This window comes from Ursus americanus, chromosome 32 (genome assembly GCF_024610735.1).
Source record: "Ursus americanus isolate L20-20 chromosome 32, mUrsAme1.1.p, whole genome shotgun sequence".
NCBI classification, from domain to species: Eukaryota; Metazoa; Chordata; class Mammalia; order Carnivora; family Ursidae; genus Ursus; species Ursus americanus.
The window spans coordinates 11,719,933-11,743,381 of NC_142158.1; the positions used below are offsets into that span (position 1 = coordinate 11,719,933).

General features: G+C 38.7%; 1 protein-coding gene and 1 long non-coding RNA gene across 4 annotated transcripts in view; one reads left to right on the forward strand and one right to left on the reverse strand.

Annotated features, from left to right (window-relative positions):
* SSR1 (signal sequence receptor subunit 1) overlaps positions 1-21,979 on the reverse strand; it is a 38,822-nt gene extending 16,843 nt beyond the window's left edge. For both annotated transcript variants that reach the window (XM_045811507.2, XM_045811508.2), the window contains exons 1-7: positions 21,846-21,979; positions 18,922-19,034; positions 14,889-14,976; positions 13,400-13,662; positions 11,588-11,664; positions 10,726-10,804; positions 9,183-9,276 (exon numbers count right to left, since the gene is read on the reverse strand). In XM_045811507.2, the coding sequence (XP_045667463.1) occupies positions 9,183-9,276; positions 10,726-10,804; positions 11,588-11,664; positions 13,400-13,662; positions 14,889-14,976; positions 18,922-19,034; positions 21,846-21,924 (793 nt within the window). In that variant the 5' untranslated portion in view covers positions 21,925-21,979. The remainder of the gene's footprint in view (positions 1-9,182; positions 9,277-10,725; positions 10,805-11,587; positions 11,665-13,399; positions 13,663-14,888; positions 14,977-18,921; positions 19,035-21,845) is intronic.
* Positions 21,980-22,008: 29 nt separating this feature from the next.
* Positions 22,009-23,449, forward strand: part of LOC123801484 (uncharacterized) — a 35,454-nt gene continuing 34,013 nt past the window's right edge. For both annotated transcript variants that reach the window (XR_015722562.1, XR_006782248.2), the window contains exon 1: positions 22,009-22,263. This is a non-coding gene — a long non-coding RNA (uncharacterized LOC123801484). The remainder of the gene's footprint in view (positions 22,264-23,449) is intronic.

Here is a 23,449-nt window from a genome sequence, read left to right on the forward strand (position 1 = left end):
CTCAATTCACCCAAAACTGAGCATAGAAGCATTTTTCTAACGGAGAAAGCTTACAACTTTCATCAGACTTCAGAAAGGTTACACTAAAACTACTGCCTTTATGCAACTGACCAATTACCAGATAATAATTACTAGATATTTTAAAATAAACAATATGCTGAATATGATCTTTGAGGACTCAAAAAGTACTTTATTTATTTACGTAGGCTCCACATGGGGCTCAAACTCAGGACCCTGAGATCAAGACCTGAGCTGAGATCAAGAGTCGGACGCTTAACCAACTGAGCCACCCAGGCGCCTCTCAAAATGTACTTTATTTTTTTAAGATTATTTATTTGGGAGAGAGAGAGAAAGAGCACAAGCAGGGGGAGCAGCAGAGGGAGAGGGAGAAGCAGACTTCCCACTGAGCAGGAATTCCAATGTGGGGCTCGATCCCAGGACCTTGAGATCATGACCTGAGCCGAAGGCAGACACTTAACCCACCGAGCCACCCAAGTGCCCCAAAAAAGTGCTTTAGAATCAAACAGCCATCTGTGTGAATGTAGCAGTTACTACAAAGACTGAAGTCAGTAATCAGCACTTACAATTTCAACCGGGTATTCACTAGGAGAACACATGAAAAAGAGCCACAGAGGACCTGCAATGCCTGTTTCAACACATATCAATTGGACTCCAGTAAGGCAGCCGACTCTGCCTACCTTAAAAATGAGTCTAAAAACCTCCATCACTTGCCCGGCACGGCAAAGTTAAGAAGCAGATCAATGAGAAACAGAGTAAGATAGCATTCTAGAGTCATTCGGCTTTTCGGAAAATGGCTCCAAATTCCTCATGGGCCTAGAAAGCAGCATTTTACTTCAGCAAAAAACAATAACTGATGTGTGTAATGATGCTTTTCAGCCAAAGAAAAAACCACCCCCTCTTACCACCTACTGCCCCACCCAAAACCCTAAAAAACTATTTAAAAAAAAAAACCAACATAATATTTAAGGTCAAAATATTTTAGCTTTTAAGAACAAAGCTTAACTATATGAAACAAATCACCTAACTAAAAGAACAAAAAACACTGGAACATGACGTTAATGAGATTCAGTAAATGGGGCAGATCTGAAAATGCCCACCCTGACCTTTTAAAAGAAAGATGTTATAGAAAGCCACCTAATTGTGGCAAAACTGCAACTTTTTCATTTTTAGAAAAAACAAAGGCAAAATGTTAGCAGAAACTTAAACTAGTCCCTCACCCCCCCTTCTCAGACTGCACAATCTACCTCATTTCCTAGCACACCTGGGGAAGTCATACTATATAAATAGCTGTTAGATGGCTTTTTTAATTAATCAGATAAAAACTGCAAGCTTTCTAATGGATCCCCAAGTTAAAAGTCAAATTACACTTCATCTTTATAAGCTTCTGATTAAGGTTGCCTTATGTATACATTTAAAACACTAGTATTAAGCAAAGGACCTATAAGTTTCTATTAAAATTAGCTAACTTGTCATTTACAGTTAACAAGACTTGAGGGAAACGGAAGCACCCTAATCTGAAATGCAAAACATATCAGGAAAAAATGTATTAGTAGCAGGCTCAAATCGTTTCAAACCACCCCTCCTTCCTTTACATTATGATGAGTCAGATGGAGACGAGAAAAATCTCTTGCCAAATTAAACAGGGGCCCCTGACACCTGTTTGTCTTCACACTACCCCTCTCCAAAATTCCTGGAAGCCTGAGAGACTTCCACTTCCATCCACACCTCCTGCCCCATTATCTTGGTTTTCTCCATTCTGTCGTCAAATATGCAAAGCATGTATCTTATCTTTGAAAGATCTGGCTATTTTTTCCTAAATTATCTTCAATTTGGCTCAACGCCTTTACTCTGAGAAAACCATGTTCTAAGGGTGGTTCTCAAAAGTACAGTCTGGACCAGCAGCCTCAAAAATCACCTGAGAACATGGATACACATATCCTTGAGCCTCAACCAGACCTACTAGATTGGAAACTCTAGGGGGTGGGGCCTAGCAAGGGTAAGAAGCTGGCCAGGTGGTTCTGGTGAGTGCTACAGTTTGAGAACTACTGCTGTAAGGAATCAAGTATAAGAGAAACAAAATTTGCATTTTGTTTCAAATACAAAATTAAGTAAAAATATTAAAATTGAACTGAAAGTACCAGTTTCAGTTCAGGATTTGAAAAAATATGTATCTTCTAGCTCAGTTCACAGAATGGGCCTAAAAACAATGTCACCCAGTATCAATGACATCCCTAAAGTCTAAATTTTCATTTCATTTCATTTCTAATATCATCCAGGAGTCCTTGAGAAACAGCTTGCTCCATGCCTAGAGCAAGTACAAAATGTCTGGATTATCTTGTTGAGCTAGAAAAGAAGGGATCATTCAAAGATCCAAAGGGTAAGATTGGAGGTGGTTCAAAAAAAGGCAATCAGTAAACCCTTCTCAGCCTTTTGGTTGAGATCAAGCATAAAAAGGCAACCAGTAGTCAAAACTAACAATTTGAGCATCAAAAAAAAATACAGCTGACTAAAATACAGATTCTATGGAAAACTCAGTTTTCCGTGATATGTCAAAAAACAAAGGAGAAAATTAGAAAAAACTCATTTGTCTCACTGGGATGGCTTTTAAAATAACTCTTTGAAAATAGGAAAATAAAGGGAAGAATTAGCACTTATCCGTTTTTCCAACAGGAACTGTCTTCTATAAAGTAACCGAAAAGTCCCAGTTGATGAAGTAAAGCTCTATTTCACAAAACAATGGCAGTTAGTAAAAACCAAAGAAATTTCAATTAAAAATCATCGCTTACAACTTCTGAAACATTACTGATTCATGAAAGGATTATCAACTGGTGAATGGTTTAGAGAACTGGATATCTATGTGACGCCAAAGTAATACCACAGAGATAACTTCTAAGTTGCAAGCAGAAACCACCACCCTTTCCTGGTTACATGGGAAGACCATGAGGCTACTACCCTAACCCAGTGCTCAACTTAGCATCATTAATGATGGGACAATCAGATATTGTTTCCTGATGTGATGCAGGGAGACGATTATGATACATGCTATCAGCCAAAATGATTCAATCTAATCAAACCTATAGATTTAGTTTCCAAGGTAAAGAAATTTAACTAAAAGGCACCAGGAGAAAATAAATCAGAAATCTGGAACATGGGACTTTTTCGAGTCTCATTCCTCAGGGTGATAAATGGGTCAGCAGCACTGGCATCATTTGGGAGCCTGTTAGAAACACCAACATTCAGGCCCCGGCCTAGAGCAACTGAATCTGAACCTGCGTCATAACAAGATTTTCAAATGATTGGTACACATATTAAAGTTTGGAAGCTGCTTTCCACAGGTCAAGTGGCCAATCTCTTGAGCTGCTACAAATTACAAGGGACTTAAGACAGAACCACCAGACGCACTGCATCACCCTATACTGGAAAAACCAGCTGGAAAGGGTATTTCCGAAACCACTGAAGAAATTTCAACATGGTATTTATTAATAAATAAAACAATTCATTATTCTTTAAATGTGATGTTATTTGTCAGGAAAAGAGTTATTTCTTTGCAAGTCCAAATTTTTTTAGAGGTAGTATGTCACTGTAAAAAAATCTGCACTCTAAAACAGCAAATAATCAGAGTGCCTGGCTGGCTGAGTTAGAAGAGCATGGGACTCTGATCTCAAGGTTTTAAGTTCAAGCCCCATGTTGGGTATAGAGATTACAAGAAGAAAAAAAAAAAAGCCAATAATCACGTTTCTACTAATCATATATATTTTTTTCATACCCTTCTTCCTCTTTAACTTCTGTGCCAATTTTTAAAAAATTTTTTCCTTTATTCAAATAAAGTCTATATATATATATATATATATATAATCTTAATTTAAATTTTAGGTAGTTAACATACAGTGCAATACTGGTTTCTGGAGAATTCAGTGATTCATTACTTACATACAACACCCAGTGCTCATCACAAGTGCCCTCCTTAATGCCCATCTGCCATCTAGCCCAGCCCCCACCCACCTCCCTCCAACAGCCCTGTTTGATTTCTATCATTAAAAGTCTTTCATTGTGCCCCCAATTTCTGAAATGGTCTCAGGACTCCTTTGATTTCACAGGATGAGGCTCTAACTAGGACCTCCTGGCTCCCAGGCTTTGCTAAATGTAGTAATGGTGAGAAAGGACTAATTATGTATGAGAGTATTCCAGCTATTTTCAAATTCTAATAACAATTTATAAATAACATGCCTCTCAATAAGCCTGTAGAGGGCAATGCATCAAAACCCTAAATTTGATAAAAATTTTTATCACTTTAATTGGAAAATCAGATTATCTCAATGCTGTTTAGAAGCTTCACTGTTGTTTATGAAGTTTTTTCAAAACGAGGGGTTTCATGTAAATGGAAAAAGGAATAATACAAGTCTTTTGGTGGAAAGACATGATCCTAAAATAAAATCAGATTTTGAGCAAGAAAGGCAAGTACCATTAAAAAACATTTAGTGACTTCAACTCTATCCATCTTTGAGTCTTTTTTTTTTTTTTAAAGATTTCATCCGGGGCGCCTGGGTAGCGCAGTCGTTAAGCGTCTGCCTTCGGCTCAGGGCGTGATCCGGGCGTTCCGGGTTCGAGCCCCACATCAGGCTCCTCTGCTATGAGCCTGCTTCTTCCTCTCCCACTCCCCCTGCTTGTGGTTCCCTCTCTCGCTGGCTGTCTCTCTGTCACATAAATAAATAAAATCTTAAAAAAAAAAAAAAAAAAGATTTCATCCATTTATTCGACAGAGATAGAGACAGCCAGCGAGAGAGGGAACACAAGCAGGGGGAGTGGGAGAGGAAGAAGCAGGCTCATAGCGGAGGAGCCTGATGTGGGGCTCGATCCCATAACGCCAGGATCACGCCCTGAGCCGAAGGCAGACGCTCAACCGCTGTGCCACCCAGGCGCCCCTCCATCTTTGAGTCTTAAGTCTTCCTGGGAAAGCACATGGGCTTCAGAATGAGACAATCCAGCTCTGAATCTCAGCAAGTTATTTTTCCTCAGTAGCAATTCCTCATTACTAGAGACAGCACCTCACCTTGCAGAGTGAGAATGCCCCGTACAAGGAGGCGCTCAACGTACAAGGAGGCGCTCAACAGAAGTTCCACTCTTCCCTTCAACAAGGCCTCCCTAGATTTTTTTTTTAAAGATTTTATTTATTTATTGGACAGAGAGAGACACAGTGAGAGAGGAACACAAGCAGGGGGAGTGGGAGAGGGTGAAGCAGGCTTCCTGCTGAGCAGGGAGCCCGATGTGGGGCTCGATCCCAGATCCCTGGGATCACGACCTGGGCCGAAGGCAGACACTTAACGGCTGTGCCACCCAGGCGCCCCCTCCCTAGATTCTAATGCGGTCCCCTTTCCTAACTTAGAAGTTGTCCATATTATTCACTCTATCACATATTACATACCATCTCTGATTACTCAAATATTTCATAAATGTGCTTTATTTTCCTCAGGTAGAAATGTAAACTGAAAAAACAGTTATAGTCTTCTTTTCAACATACCCAATCAGAACCTAGCATTAGTATCATGACAGACTAAATACCTGACACTTGCTGATGAAAATACAATCATAAATACAAACACTCTGGAAATGTAATAATTCTCAGCTTTAAAGTTCATGAACAACAATGTCAGGGAGAAAGATACTATTAACCTCCCCTACCTGCCGCCAATCTATCTGTCATGTGGCAATTCTTTGGGGGGGGGGGAGCTCCACAGCTTAGAGTGACTTTATTTTTTAACTGTGACTTTTAATGCTTTTCAAAGTTTCAACCAATTCTGTGTAAGACATTTAAAATTTAATTATTTTGGGGGCACCTGGGTGGCTCAGTCGGTTAAGGGTCTGCCTTCGGCTCAGGTCGTGATTCCCAGGGTCCTGGGACTGAGCCCGGAATACAGCTCCCTGCTCGACAGGGGCCTGCTCCTCTCTCTGTCTCTCCCCCAGCTTGCATACTCTCTCTCGCTCACTCTCTCTCAAATAAATAAAATCTTTAAAAAAATTTTAATTATTTTTGAAGAACCTTTATTTTAAACATACCAAACTACATAAGTAATTTTGATGCATTATAAAGAGACCACAGTCTACCCTACAACTCAATTCTGTATTCTGCTATGATGAATATTAGGATAATATGGAAAACTTGTCCTTAAAGAGAAAAGATTATTTAAAGATTAAAGATTTATTTTAATTTGGAGATAAATTATTTCATGGGATCTCAGCTACCACCTACGCTATATGACCCAATGTTTCCAACTCTGTTAATTTTATTTTTAAGCAATCTCTACACCGAAAGCGGGACTCTAACTTACAAGCCTGAGATCAAGAGTTGCATGCTTCTAAGACCGAGCCAGCCAGGCGCCCCATCAATGTCTCCAAATCCTGATTCAGCTCTGCTCTAAATACAACTTTCGAATGCTTACTGACATCCTTATCTGGGCTCCTCACACTCAACAGATCTAGTTCCAATTCTTCTCCCCTCATGCATGTGTGCTACTCTTCCTATATTCCCTAACAGTTATGGGATCATCTTCCATCCAGATGCCTAAAACTCAAAATTACTTTTCCCTCCTTCCTCCCTCAAACAGCCAAAAAGTCACCCAAAGCCCGGTCTGCTCCAATTCTGAAATATCTTTCTAGTTCTTTTCCTCCACATCATACTGCTTTAGCTTAGGCCCTAAGGATTTCTCAGATGTTTTATTGAAATCATCTAACTGGTATCACTACTTCTAGTAGCTCCTGCTTGCTAAACCATACACCAACAAAACTATGGTAATTTCTTTTAAAAATATAAATTTGTTATTTCTCTGCTTCAAAGTATCTGATGGCTGCCTTTTACCAGGAAGGAAAGCCAAGTCCTTAGTATAGCACATAAATCCCTGAGGATTCCTTCTCACCTAAGTACTACGGTCAAAGTCAACTGTTACGAATGACTCCCCTATTCTCTCCTAGAGGATGAAGGCCCCTCCTATGCTGTTATTGCTTTGTACCCACTTTTAATAAAGGAACGACCACACCATAATTCTGTTTCAAAAGAGAAAGCTCCCTGAAAGTAATAATGAAAACAATTCACTTTGTAACCAAAGTTCATATCATGTAAAGGACATGAACAGCCTATTCACAAGAAAGGAGATACTAAGTGGCAAATATATATGTATAAAGAAGTCAAACCTTATTCGTAATTGTAAAGGAAAGACAACATTTTGTACCATACTGCCACACTAAACATTTGATAAAACTTAACACTTGAGAAAGACTGGTGAGAGTGGAAAAGAAATAGGCAATACTGTACATTGTTGAGAACAAAAACTATCTTCTGGAAGGGAAACAGGATTTTTCATTTTAAAAAAATGTACATAATCTTAAACCTAACTATTTTACTTTTAAGGAATTATATATCCCAGGTAGGGGGCTGGGTGAAAGGGGAGAAGGAGGTCAAAAGGCACAAACTTCCAGCTATAAAATAACTAAGTCATGGGGGTGTAATGGATACTATGGTGTTTACAGTTTTTAATACTGTACTGTATAGTACAGTATAGTTTGTTGAGAGAGTAGATCTTAAAAGTTCTTGTTAATTGAAAAAAAAAAAAAAAAAAAAAAAAGATTTGGGGTGGCCGGGTGGCTCAGTCAGTTAAATGTCTGCTTTCGGCTTAAGTCATGATCCCAGAGTCCTGGGATCGAGCCCCGAGTCGGGCACCCTGCTCAGCGGGGAGTCTGCTTCTCCCTCTCCCTCTGCCCCTCCCCCATGCTTTCATGCATGTGCTCAAGTAAATAAATCTTAAAAAAAAAAATTTTTAACTACGTGTGGTAACAGATGGTTAACTACACTTACTGTGGTGATCATTTCACAATATATACAAATACTGAATCATTACATTGTACATCTGAATCTAATATGTCAATTATCTCAATTAAAAAAATGAGAAATCATCCTATAAATTTTTATATAAAAACATTCATTGTAGTTTTAAGAATGAAAAACGGGAAATAATAAACATCCTCAATACAGAACAGGTTTAGGTTTAACTTATCATGACACACTTATATAGAGGAATACTATCCAGTTATTAAAAAGAATGAGGTAAATAAGTCACTATCAAAAAAAAAAAAAATCCAAGACATGAAAACTTGGCGGCAGAACAGTGTATGCAGCATGATGACGTTTGTATAAAATAATCACAAACAACAGACATACGTACTGGTAAGTATACAGAAAATACTTAGAATAACAAACATCTATTATTTATAGAAAATGAAGTTAGCAGAGCCAGCAGGTAATCTCAGTTTTTCACTTCTGTACTATTTATCAATGTTTTAAATATGAGGACATACTACTCTTATAATGATGTTTCCAAAAAGTCCATTTATGGGGCCCCTGGGAGGCACAGTTGGTTGAGCAACAGACTCTCGGTTTCAGCTCAGGTCATGATCTCAGGGTTGTGGTATCAGCCCCACACCAGGCTCCATGCTCAGCATGGAGTCTGCTTGAGATTCTCTCTCCCTCTGCCTCTGCCCCACCCCGCACTAGCTTGCTTGCTCACTCTCTGAATAAATCTTAAAACAAAACAAAAACAGTCCATTTACAATTGGAGAAAAAAAGTCCTACATTCTTTCATAAAGATTAATATTTTAACTAATCACATACATAATAAACCTGAAATATATGTTAGGTAAACTACCAGGCAATGTTTTAGGTTTATTCTTTCAAACTACAGTGGGTAGTTAGTAGTTTTTCTAATAAATACAGGGCTAGAAAACTGTTGCATTACTCATTAAACTTACTGTAAAGTATTCATATGCTATACAAAGTCCACTACTATATATAGCAAACACCATTAAAAAAATTAATTGCCTCACCTCTTCTACTCTGCACTGAAGCAACAGAAAAAAAGAGATAGGAAAAGATTAGGAATATAGAGAATTCACACATTTGTATATAAAACCGCAGATATGGAAGCATTCTAAATTAAAGCATAAAAATACTCAGAATAAAATTTAAAGTGTTTATTAATATTATACTAGACTCTACATAAGTAATGGAAAAGATGAATGTTAAGTAGCATTGTCCAAGCATTTTTGTATCTAATACTTAACTTGATTTCCATTCAAGGGAAAAATTTTCCAGCCAAGTTTATAAGAGTACTTACTGATCTGATTCAAAGTTTCCTGAGGAATCCAACTCATGTCAACATCATTCTGACTTGATGTACCCATCTCTACCTTCTGTATGGGTCTCTTGCGCTAAGAGAGCATAAAAACATTACTTTGAAGGGGTTCTATTACAATGTTCACTATAATTTTTTAAAAGCATATTAAGCTACCTAATTTAAATATCTTAAGCAAATATGTCCTCTTCAAAACATATTCCTACTTAAGTATTTTATTAATTAGAAGGAGAAAATCATGCCTAACACCAATTATAAATAAATGATAACGAATAAATCTTCACAACAATGATTTATTTAATCAGGTTTTAAAGGCCTTTTCCTCTGCTATAAAACTTCGTATGTCAGTGGGCTGGGGGACCAACTAAGAACTTCTGTTTATACAGTGATTTTCTTTCCCTTTGGCAATCAAATTAAAGAATAAATTTTCACATTCAACAAAATTTAAGATAATTATTGAAACACTACATGCAGGCAGGTAGATTCCTGCACTTTCAGCTAAATACAGTTGGCACAGATAAAACAAAAATGTAGAATCTCATTTAAGCTAACAACCTCAAACTTTGTTCCTGGAGTATCTGCAACAAAACCACTAGGAAGAAAGTGATTCAATTCCCTCTTTAGTCTTGTTCTTAAAAACAAACCTAATCATTTAGATAAGAGTATTAGCTATACAGTCCAAAAACTGGACTCTGAATACACAAAAAGTAACTAAAAACGGCTTCATTCAAATGAAAAAACAAGTGGAGATGCCATTATACCTGATACATAAATTCATAGCAAAAATACTATTATGAAAATGAGGTAAAGGAAGTTATGGAAATTAACACTTGAGCACTAAGTATTTCTCTTTTAAAGAGCAAGTACTTATATAAATTTGACACAAATCTTGTTATACTTTCCAATGAGAGGAATAATATGGGTTGTTCTGTTTTTTGCAGGAGGACAGGGAGATAAAGATACAGTGGTGGAATTAGCTACCATATCCAGAGAAAAAGAAACCAGGATTATAGCAGGTGCTTCAGTGTTGCCACTTTACTACCCTAACAAGAAAGAAGTTTGATAGAATAGAGCCAAATTCATTCTTTCTTTTTCAAATGAAAAGACTCACTTAATTGCTAACTGGAAATTATCCCTGGAGTTAAAAGAGTATTAATAAAGCAAATATAAAAGCTATACAGGTAGAATAACATATCCATGAAAAAGTATAGTAAATAGAACAATGAAATCTTAGGTCTGAGTTTAAGGAACAAAAATTCTAGCATGACTTAGATTATAATATGAAAGTAAAGATCATTCTGGAGGGTGTAGCCAAAAGACCCTAAGTGCATTTGTGTAATGAAGTCTAAACAGATCCAAGTCACATACCCAAGGTATCATCTTCAGGTTTTATTTTAAAAAGGTACAACAACCTATAAATACACAAACCCACAGTTGAGAGCAAGAAGCCACAAATAACTAGATTATACTTAGTAGGGTAACAACTTCTGAAGTATGGCTATAAGAGTCACTCATCTAGAATTACCTTCCTAGATTCCAGGAGTTGATGAAGGCCAACAACAACCAGGAGCCCAAGACCAGCAAGGAACATATACATAAAGATTCTGACATAAAAGGAGAAAAAACAAATTGGCTTTAATTCATAAGAAACACCACAACTAATCAGAACTGTAACTCTGCTTTAACTCAAACAATACCATAGCTGTAATTACAACTATAATTCTAACACAATATAGGCTTTCCAAATAACTTGTGGGGCAAAGGAAGAAAATATTTTATATTCAACTTAGATCTAGGTAATAGGTTTCACAGATGTACTTTATCTTTGAGAACAATTAGCCAAAAAAAGCAATTATATGATCTAAAATGAATAAAATTACTTTATAATTTATTATACTCAAGCTCAAGCTCAGTTAAAATAATTGCATTAGGTTTTGTTTCCCTCAAATATGAGATTATTTTGCACAATTTAACTTAAAACTTGCTTTTGATCAATTACATATATGTATACAGTGACAAATGGCTCATCATCATTCACCGAGAACACAGCTTCTAAGATAACACCTAGTTTATATTTTTGATAGCAACTGAAGAGATATGTAACTTAGGTGAGGCTGGTGATCAGCTCATGAGCATGAGGTAGAAAAGAATTTAGAAAGAGGGACCATTCAGAAAGCCAACTATCTTTTTAAAACAATTTTCGTCATTTTCCATTATCTTTCCTAACTCACTATTAATAGTTTAAAAACCACCTAAAATATGGATTTATGTAGGCAGGATTTCACAAAAATCTAGTTTGGTCCATTTTCACTATTAAGACAAATGTTGACAGGAGTAAGCCTTCCAGGCCTGCCCTATGAGATCTACATATTGCTAGTTTTACTTACGTTTCTCCATCTAACCCATCCTCTCTTTCAATAATCGTAACTGTTTGGTTGAAGACAGCATCTTGGAATACATTGCCCTATTAATAAAATAAATCACAAAAATATCAACAGCATTGAAAAAATAAAAGATTATGAGATTTCTTAAAAACTGTTACCCTAACAGATATAAAAAAGCTTTCTCATCACTTAGGTCAGTAAGACTCAAAAAAGTCACATGTAATTGCACTAATTCAAAGTCAGAGACTCAAAATTATAATATTATTTTCTTCCACAAAATAAAAAATGCCTCCAACTTTGCTAAAGTTGTCCTCTGTTTTCGTGAGGGTGGGGAAGGGGAAATGTGTGAGAAACCAGGGAAGTAAAATAAAAAGGGGATAAAATGCACAGAAAGAAACAAAGCCCACAGAACACCCGTAAACTAAAGGCCATAACTTCTGTTGTGTATAATCCTCCAAAATAGAAGGGAAGAGCATGAAAATGTATATAGTAGCAGCTGCAGTAGCAGATTTTAAGAACTAAACTTGAACAGAAGTCAAATCCATGTTCTAAATTCACAATGGATTGGAAATCAATTTACAATAAACTCAATTTTCAGTATCAACATATTTTTCTGTTGCGGTTTTGGAATAATTTTGTCAGTTCAACACAACTTCAGTTTTCAAACACAAGAATCACTGGGACAATACAGAGATAGCTGTTTCCAGTGTTTGATGCTTAACACAAAGGCGCTACCCAAAACTGTCACTTATTGCTCAACTGTAATTACGTAAGTTTTACTTCAAAATCCTTCCACCTGCATTCCTCCAACGACAATTCCAGGAATCAGAATACATTGATGATACTAACGTTCAAAATCGTACTAAAACTACATAAATGTCTGTTGGATTAAGTCTAATTCTGCTTGAAAACAAGACAAAATATATAATTATTTGAACTGCTTAACTATAAAGTTGAGGAAGATGAATACATTATTTTTAAGGATGAAAAACCCCACTAAAAAAAAAAAAAGAAAAAAGAAAACTTAATTACAGCTTGAGAAATTTATCTCAGACACAAGTAAACATGTTGACTCTTATGTGAAGGCTGAGTAAGCTTCCAAGAGAGGATGAAATTTCCTTCTCTGAAAACTTTTTGAGAAGGGAATGGTTTAGATGTGCTCTCATCTGAAGGATGTAGTAGTTGGCACCTACAGGTCAACTCCTAGCAGTAAAATTCTAGTGGGCTTCTCATTCATTCACTGGACATACAATATATATATATTAAAAACCACAAGAAAGACAACAGAGCTTATATTAGATTATTTGGTTCTCATAAACCTCACTGTTCTATCCTAAAAATACCTGGTTATATTTTTATCTATGAGTACATAAAATGATGGAAAAACAATTACAGAAAGCCCTTAAAACTTAAAAATAAAAGCAGTGATATGGGCAAAATACAAACAATGAACAGAGGTACAAAACAAATTACTCTATATATCTAACATCTTAATAAGCAGTAGACTTCACTGTGTGGCTTACTGGTCTTTTAAGCTCAAGCTCATCTGCTTTCTTACTACAGCCCCTAACATTCATCTCTAGTATGTTATCACTTATGCTGGGATATCGCCTGTTCGTATCTATCTGCCCCACTGGATTCTAGACCTGAAGACAAACATGTGCAACTTATTTTTGCCTTCCTGTTGCCCATCACAGTTCCAACCATAAAGAGGCACTTGAATGAATAAATATAAGAGTATTCATTAAACACTGTCAATTGACCTCATCCATCTCTAACTTAAAAAAAAAAAAAAAAAGGTTTAGAGGGCCTTACATTCAAATCTTTGTAGTTCAGATTGATGACTAGACCAAAGGGTCGTCCACCCATGGGCTCTGCAGGAATGAAGGAGTATTCAAAAGTTGCCTGTCTCTGGGGTGGTACTACAGTGTTCAGAGGAAGAGCTGTGAAATTCTGGATATAAAACTGGTAGTCTTGAGGATAACGGAATGAGGCATCTAAGGATTCAACAATAAAATCTTCGGTACCCTTGTTTGTAAAGCCTACTAGGAACTTCACAATGTTATTTGCTGGAAAATCTAAGAAACAAAAAAAAGAAACCAAAAGATTAGAAAATGTTCAAAGCACACAAATAAATAGAAATTACTAAGGATTTGGGCACCCTTTCCTAAAAGTGGACTTGGTTTTAGAATCTTTTTCAGTAGTGCACTCCAGTTACCCACTAACTAGTAACTGATTACAACTGGTGTATAAACTGAAACCCTTGTCTGTACTCTAGCATTCTAACTTCAGAACTGAACGGAGCATCTCAATGTTAGACTACATCACTTTCACGTTATGTGATCTAAGAAAGATTATCTTGCAGTGGGACTACTTGTCTTGGAAGTCACCTCCAACTTACATCTGTTATCTGTGCAGATAAGAAAAGAATGACAGAAAAGTCTAAGAGGTCCTGAAAATTGTAGTATCTGTTAAAATATTGGGAAAAAAAATTAACCAGGTAACCCATACCACTTTAAGAATTCAAACACAAATTTGAATGTATGACCTAATGAGGAAGCTGTAAAAAAAGAGGGGGGGGAATCTCTTATCAAATCATACTTTTTGTAGGCATAAAATCTGAATATATGTGGGAATAAAAAACTTGAGAAGACCAAGATAATTAATAACTTCAAAAAAGAAAAGTCTTCAATAATTATATGTGGCCTACAGAGCTGAGTTTCAACCAGTTTAGCAGAGGCTTTGGGACAGACACTTCTGGGTCTGTCTTCACAATCTATTTACCAAATGAGTAACCCTGGACATGTTCTTTACCTCTCTAAACCTCAGTTTAACAGTAACTATCCTCATACAGTTTCTGTTAAGATTAAATGAATGCGCACAAAATATTGAGAAGAGCTCTCCATAAATATAAGACATATTTTCTTTTAATAAAACTAGACTCTAATCTAGGCCTAATCGTACAGAATATTTCACTAATATTTACACTCAAACTATGAGTCAGTTTACTGTAGCAGTTTGAAAAAAGTTTAAAAACAGTATCTTCCAAAAGAACATTCAACTTCTAATTAAAATAGACAGTATTTAATTTCCCCCTTCGTTTAAATGCCAGGAATACTATCTTATGGATATGGGTAATCGCATATATAAGAGGATTTTTTTGAAATACGTATTTACACCATATTTGTAATGTAAGAAAGAAGATGAACAAAGATCTTAAGCATTACTAATGCTTCCCCGCAAAAGTGAGCTTGTCATTTGAAAAACTCCTACGTCTGAGTTAAAACTAACACTTCTCTATTACCTTCTCCTTTCACAAACAGGATAGTTGTATCTGCGCTTGGTGAAGCTTCGGGTTCACCAGATACATCCTCTTCCTCTTTATCTTCAGCCTAACAAAAACAACATTAAAAAGATAATTATGGAGGAAAATACATCATTTAAAAATAATGACTCCACTAGATTTGGGACAAAATACTGCTTCTCCTAGGCTTTGCTGGGATTAGTAGTGGTAAGAATTTCAGTGTATCTCATCAGTTAACATAAAACTTTCAGAGTGGGGGCGCCTGGGTAGCACAGTCGTTAAGCGTCTGCCTTCGGCTCAGGGCTTGATCCTGGTGTTCCGGGATCAAGTCCCACATCGGGCTCCTCCGCTGGGAGCCTGCTTCTTCCTCTCCCATTCCCCTGCTGTGTTCCCTCTCTGTCACATAAATAAATAAATAAATCTTTAAAAAAAAAACAAAACAAACAAAAAAAAAACTTTCAGAGTGCTGCATCTCAAAGAATAATATGCATACCAATCCCCTGGGGATTTTATGCAGATCTGATTCAGTTCTAGGGAAATCCTGAAATTCCGTATTTCTAAAAGCACCCAGGAAATACCAAGACTGCAGGTACTCAAACCATACTTCGGAACTGTAAGGTTCTAGAGCATGGGTTGGTAAAATGTCAAATTTGAAAAAAGTTTAAAAAGTATCTTTCAAAGGAACATTTAATTCACAGTTAAAACAAATAGTATTTATTTTCCCCTTCAGTTTAAATGCCAGGAATAGTACCTCACACAAAAAAGTCTCAAACTTAGTCTCCCTGCCCTCCATCCTCCCACAAAGGTGAAGGAAACAATACTCTGAAAGCAGCACCAACCCGAGGACCCAGATATCAAATATTTTGGGCTTTGGGAACCATGAGGTCCCTCTGGCAACTACTCAACTCTGAGGCTTCAGTATAAAAGCAGCCACAGACAATATGTACAACAGAAAGGACAACTAGACTTAGCCAGCAGCCATTTTGCCAACTTCTGCTGTAGAGCACCTTGTCATCACCCCAAAAGATTTCTATCCCAATTAACAGAACAATTTTCCTTTGAGAAAATGTCACACAACTTGGAAGAAGTGGTTTAAAAACAAAAAAAAATGAGCAGGATCGTATTAGGATGATGGAAAGGTCCTAAAATTCAGAGCTGCTCAACGTGGTACATTTACTATAGATTATAGAATTGTATGTTTAAAACAGGTTAATAGTATGATATGTAAATTATATCTCAACGAAATAGTTACAAAATGCGAACAAATTTTAATTTAAAATTTTAATCCTCGGGGCTCCTGGGTGGCTCAGTTGGTTAAGCCTCTGCCTTTGGCTCGGGTCATGATCCCAGAGTCTTGGACTCTGGGATCAAGCGAGCCCTGATTCTGGCTCCTGCTCTATGGGGAGCCTGCTTTTCCTTCTGCCCCTTCCCCCCACTCATTCTCTCTCTCAAATAAATAATTATAATCTTCAAAAAAAAATTACCTTAAAAAAATTTTTTTTAAATGTTCTCAGTGCAGCACTTCTCTAGGCATCAATGAGGATTAGAGATATTCATACACTTTAAGTGTTCAGACCTTTAATAAATTGAGATGCCTAAGGGCACCACTGTTTATTGGCATTTTGCTTTTCTCACTTAGGTAAAACACTCTCTCCCCCAATAGACAGACTTCTGAAGGGCAAAGACTGTCTTACATTTTAAAAATTCTTCACACCCAGCTCATACACTCAAGAGAAGACACTCAAACATTTGTTCAATGACTGCGCAACTGTCTGATGTTATATATTAAGTATCCTTAAAGATACCATTCATTTAGTAAGAGTTAATGAATTTCTACTTTTGAGAAAAGAGACCCACAAATAGGAAGGGACCAGAGACAAGAAGGCAGGAACCATAAACTGTAATAAGGAAGAAAGAGTATACTTGAGAAAAGGTTAAGAGAAATCACCCTGAAGATTAAATTAATGGGTTGTGGGATAAAAAGAAATGGAAGTCATAAGGCAAGAGCTTGAATCACTAGAGCCATACCAAAATAGAAAATAGTTTATGGAGGTGGGATGGATGGTAGAAGCTGAATTCCATTTTGAACACACAAAATTTCAGGTACGAATGGAGTATCCCGATGGTGCTATCTGGCAGAGAGCTGGAAATAAAGGTATGGAGCTCAGTAAGGTCAACGGCTAGAGGCAAGATCTGAAGGTTATCGGTAAAAGGTGGTGCTGGCTGAAACCACAGGCTTCATCAACATTAAGGAGCCAAGCAGAGGGAGAAAAGGTGGTAGAGAGACCAAGCAGCAGCAACTGGGCAGAGGAAATTAAAGGGGCGGGGGACAGAAGCCAACATGAAGGGACTCAAGGGTTACTCCACAAATGCTAACAAGAGTTCAAACTGGCTGACAACGAATAACAGGCCAGGAATTTCACAATTAAGTCAGTGGTGACTTAGCAAGAACAGTTTTACTTGCTACATCGGACCAGACCACAATACAAACATGAAATGAGTAGAGTGGTACAGTTTACTCTTTCAAGGTATGTGCTGGTAAAAAAAAAAAAAAAAACGTGTAGCAACTTAAAGTGGAGGAATACGAAGTGGCATATAGAAGTACATGCACAGCCTAACACAATCAAGCCACTGAGAAAGAACAATGAAGTTACACAAGGAAAGAATAATACAAAGTCCCACAGGACGAGATGGGAACAAGAACACAGGTGGTAAGGCTAAGCCTTAGAAAAGAGTAAAGACAACTCCCTACTTTTTTTTTTTTTTTAAAGATTTTATTTATTTGACAGAGAGAGACAGCCAGCGAGAGAGGGAACACAAGCAGGGGGAGTGGGAGAGGAAGAAGCAGGCTCATAGCAGAGGAGCCTGATGTGGGGCTCGATCTCATAACGCCGGGATCACGCCCTGAGCCAAAGGCAGACGCTTAACCGCTGTGCCACCCAGGCGCCCCAACTCCCTACTTTTTAAGGAGAAAACGTAGAAAGGATGAGTGAGTAATATATTCAGAAGTAGAAATTTGGAAGAGTTCACACCTGATGGCCTTCGTTTTCTGACACTGAAGGCAATGTGTTGCTAAGTCTGTGAAAAGGATTGACTCTGCAGGTTTTGTTTTATTTTGTTTTTAAGATTTTATTTATTCATTTGACAGAGATAGAGACAGCCAGCGAGAGAGGGAACAGAAGCAGGGGAGTGGGAGAGGAAGAAGCAGGCTCCCAGCGGAGGAGCCTGATGTGGGACTCGATCCCAGAACTCCAGAATCACGCCCTGAGCTGAAGGCAGACGCTTAACGACTGAGCCACCCAGGCGCCCCTGATTCTGGAGTTTAAAAATTTATGTAGGATAAATCGTAGTAGCCTAAGAGAGGAAATAAAACTAGCTAGAAGCATGCTGCAATGATCTTGATTCTAGCCCAACATTCTTACCGTTTAACTGTAATTTTATAGTAAAAATTTCAGAACTGGAATTTTAAGAGATCTTCTCTAAGCCCTTTCCTCTTCACAGGACACATTTTATATACTGTTTACTGCCTGCTCCTCACTCCCTGCCACCAAAACACATATATACTGCCCCAAGAACAGAAACTCCATGAGAACAGAGAAAATAACTGGTTTGTTTACCCCAGCACTGGGAACAGTGCCTATCACATAGTAGGGACTCAGTAAATATTTGCTTACTGAATGCAGGAAAGAAACAGGAGGAAAGCGAGATCCAGAGAAAAAAGCTATCAAAGTTAAAAAGCTAAGTAGCATGCATCCCGAATCTATCAACACTGGTCCAGTGCCATTCCCATTCTGTTACCCTCTTAGACTCATGTTCGTATGATCTTTAATTGTTCTTTGTTTCATATCTCCCTCCTTGTGCAAGAAAATATTCATGATCCATCCTCAATCACTGGCCCCTTTCTCCCAACTTCAATCCACTCTGATCATAGTAACAAACCTCTAAAAGCAAAAATTTTAATACCAAATTTGTCTATAAAAAGGTAAATTCTAGAAAGGATATAAACATGAATTACATTGTGTAGAACACTAACCAAATCCGTGGGTTCATCTTCTTCTACCTCTGCTTCATCATCTTCGTCTTCAATTATTGAATCTTCCACCGTTTCTTCATCTTCTGTAAGATCCTGAGCTGCAGCTAATGAGCCTAACAATAAGATACAAAACAAGCAGTTAACCTTTACCCCAGGCATACCAATGTTTTTTAGTCCCAAGTATAGGCAATACACTTTTCCCCTTGGAGTAATTCAATCTCCCAGTTCCCTTGAAAGATGCCAGATTACATACAACGCGTCTAGAATATTTTGATATGATTTTCTCTTATCAATAGATAGTCTTACCAACTCTGTGTTAACTTTAATGGGAAATGCCGTTTAATTTTCAAAAGCACTTAATTGTTGGGAAAATGAACTGAAACTAAAGATGCCTTGAAGCTCAAATAAAAAACTTAAAGTGACTTTGTTTTAAAACTAAGATACTCCAGGGGTGTTTGAGCTCCTTGCTCCACTGGGAGCCTACTTCTCCTGCTCCCCCTGCTTGTGTGTATGTGCATCGTGCTCTGTCAAATAAATCAATAAAATCGGAGTAAGAAGCTCCAAAATTTAATCCCTATTATTAACCATACAAACCAAAAAACCCTGCTCAGGTCTAAAGGAAAATAGCAATCTCAATAACTAGGCAAGAAACATTTGTTATTAAAGTTGACTACAGCTCTCTTAGAACTTCATAGCATGTAATTCCAAGGAACAAATATTTGTATGGCATCCACGGTAAAAAACTAGCTTGCATAAAGCATATTTGGTAAAATAAAAACTATACTGGCAACTTCAGGGTTGATAGCATTGAAAGCATGCATCAATTTTTGCATATGGCTTCAAACATGTTTTAAGTACTTTTTTATTCCCCCTACACTGAAAAATTAAGCATAGGGGCAGCTGGGTGGCTCAGTCAGTTAGCCTTCTGACTTCAGCTCAGGTCATGATCCCAGAGTCCTGGGATCAAGTCCCACATTGGGCTCCTTGCTCAGCAGAGAGCCTGCTTCTTCCTCTCCCTCTGGCTGCTGCTCCCCCACTTGCTTGTTCTATCAAATAAATAAAATCTTAAAAAAAAATTAAGCATAACTGTAAGGCCAAGAAATTATAATTTTATAGGCAAAAGTTCACTAAGTAAGTCATATTAAATCTACCTCAGGCAAGACACTCAAAAGAAATTTCAAAGTTCTAGTGACTCTTCCAACATTTCTCAAAAAGAATGATGATGTGGCAATTCAGTAGGGGAAAAAAATGTGGGAAAGGAAGCATGTGCACATGCTGCAATACCCAGGAAAAACAGTATATATTAAGGACTCTGCATTTTAAGCCTTTTCCACTTCCTTGAGTTTTTACCGGCTGTTAAGATTTATGAAAAACACTAAAGAACACTGAACCACACATTATGAACTGAAAAACAGCTTCTACTGTTTGCTGCACAAAGACAGTGCATTCATAATTTACAAGTCATTTTCTAAAACCAATAAGAAAAATACCTATGCTGACATAATCTTAAGTTGGACTTAAATTTCAAGACTCCTCAAAATGTACAATGGCTTTTCATCCTACATTTCAGTAGATATTAATATTAACCAGTAACAACTTTGTGCCTAAAAAGTCTAGCAATTCTCAATTGGCAAAATTAAGAAAAAACATCCTTTGAAAGAAAAACCATTCTTCACAAAAAAAATGTTTAAAGATATCCAGTTAGGTTTAGATACAATTGATGTCTCCTAAAAAACAAAATGTTTTCAAACCTGAAAAACATACTCTAGGTTCTAAAGTACAACTGTCAAATTTTCTTTAAAAAGCCAAATAAGCAGCCAGCAAGCAACTCATAAAGGAAAAAGGATCCCTCTTTAAACCTGCAAATGAATTCATTAACAGGTTTGGTTAATTATCTCATTTGGTTTTCTATCCACTAAAGAGAAGCCAGTCACTTCACTTTTCTCTGCAAAAGCACTCGTGGATACCTGTCACTATCATTCGTTTTGCCACAGAACTTGCTTAAACTTACAGAATAAAAGGCATTCTAGTGATCGTTCAGTCAGATTGCCTTTTACAGATTAGAACCAGGGCAAAAACTCAAGTTTCCACATCTTTAATGTTGTTATTTTCACACCATATTAACTGTTGGAAAGAATAAACCGAAATAAACCTATAATGTCGAATTCGATCCCCCCCAACCCAGGGCAATGCGATGCTTCCACAAAACAAAAAACAGTTACAGAAAAAAGGAGAAGAAAAACGAGAGCTCAAGTAATAGGCTGAATTCCTCAGTCGGCCTGGGAGTTGGGGTGGACAATGAAGGCGAAGATGTGGAGTTTTTCTGAAATGAAGACTCCTGGTAACACACAGAGTTCAGGTGCTGATAAACAGGGAGATGACCAGAAACGGGCGGTGGGGGGGAGATGCTATAAGAGTTCAGGTGTGTAGAAACCAAGGGTTTCAGCAAATGAATGAAGGAAGGCTCCCAAACGTGGAAGCTAAAGACACGTCAGCCCAGAGCGGATGGGGGTGGAGCGGAGGCGGCCAGAAGAAATACAACCGGCTGCAGCGCGCTCGCGGTGCAGCTGTGCCCGCTGCCCCCTCGCCTCTTTCCCTAAGCCGAGGACCCACCAACTCCAGCCACAGCTGCAGGCGCGGGTCCCGGGCCAGAGGAGAAACCCAAGGCTATGGGCGGCCACCAAGCAAGGTCGCCAGGCACTGACCCGCGCTCCGCGTGGAAGGGACGGAGGCCCCAGCGGGGATTCGCCCCGCGCGCGCTGAGACCCCCTATTACGAACCGGGGGTCGGGGATGGGATGGGGTGGGGAGAGGCTGGCGGGACGGACGCCGGACCCAGGAGCCGCTGCCGCCTCCAGCTTCAAACTTGCTGTAGCTGGCGTCTCCTTCCCGGCCAAGACCCGCCGCCCACTCCCCTCGCCTCACCTCCAGGGCTGCCGCGGAGCAAGAAGGTAGCGGGGAACACGAGCAAGAGAAGCAGAAGCAGGCGGGAGAGGACTCTCATGGCGTAGCCCGTCCGGCGTCCGGTGACCGCCCGCCAGTGCTCTCCAGGGCTCCGGCGGTAATGGCGTTACTCTTCATCCGGGCTCCAGGAGGGGGCGGGGCACGCATCACGCACGGGCCCTTGCCACGCCCCCTCCTCTGGCCGAGGAACGCCGCCAACGTGGCTGCTTGGCTCCGAGTGGTGGGGAGCGCAGGCGGCCCCAGGAGTCACGTGACCGGCTGCCCGGGGCTTCTGACATTTCCCGCGAAAGTCCGCCTCCCGCGGTAGACGTTGGCTGGCCACCTGTCGTCTGTTGCTCGCCCCGCACCGCTCGTCCTTCGGTCCCAATTAATTAGCGTCGTAAGTAGTTACCTTATTTGAATGATGATTCGCCTGGTGTTCGGCGCGGTAGTCTTTGTATAATTTTAAGTAATAGTGATAGAAGAAACATGAACTACCCGTATGTGTGGCATTGAAAAGCAAAACAGTTTTGTAATATATAATTGTTCAAAAAACGCAAAAAGCATAAAAAATAGTGGAAAATCTTGGCTCCTATCTGCCATAGTTAAATAGTGAGTGCTTAAATTCTTGACATTCCAGAATTATAAATCACCTAGAACAGTGCCTGGCATATGGTAAACGTTTGGCAAATATATACTAGAGGCAACATTGGCTGTTCAGTGTCCTTCACTTTCCTTCTCATCTCGTTGGACTTTAGGTTGCTGCCAATACTCTGGTATTTCATGCAATTAAACAATGTGAACACCAAGTACTATTGGACTGGACCAGTGTGAGATGTCATACAGATGATGAAACAAATAAACTAACCTTGATTGCATGCTTACTATTGTCAATCACTATCTCTTAGAGCTGTGCTTTCATGTGTAATCTATATAATCTCTAAAAATCCCTATGAGCTGGATATTATTTACTGAGAAGAAAACAAACACAGAGAGGTTAGTAATTTACCCAAGGCTTAAAGGCTAGTCAAAGGCAAATGGAAGATTGAACCTGGCAGTCTGGTTTTCAGATTCCTGCTCCATGGCCTAGAACCATCAGCTCTTCTACTCCTGAATTGGCTCAAAGCCTCACTGGCCTGGGGCCTCTGTAAAAGCAGCTTGTGGCTGCTGTTGCCACTAATTCTGTATGCTAAAATCACAATCTGATAGTGCTGGGCCGAACCAACTCAGCTCCACGCCACGCCACCAGGCCACCAGCGCCACTGCCACTGCTGCTGTTGAAAAGAAAAATCACAGGCCCAAAATCACATCACTTAGGCCAAATCACCAAATGTGGACTTGATACACAACTTAACTGCAGTTTCAACTTCCCCCGGAAAAGGAGTCTTAACCGGTCAGTCAGGAATTTTCTGATCAGCATCAATGAGGAATCTTGTCACATGGGCCCTTCTCCAACCCCCCTTCTCCAACCCCTCAAAGAAGGTAATCAACCTAATACGACAGCCTGTCCTTCCCCCTAAGGGGCGGGAGATGGTGCCTGAAACAATCCTTTCTTTTCTCTTCTAATAACTTCTTGCCCCACCCTT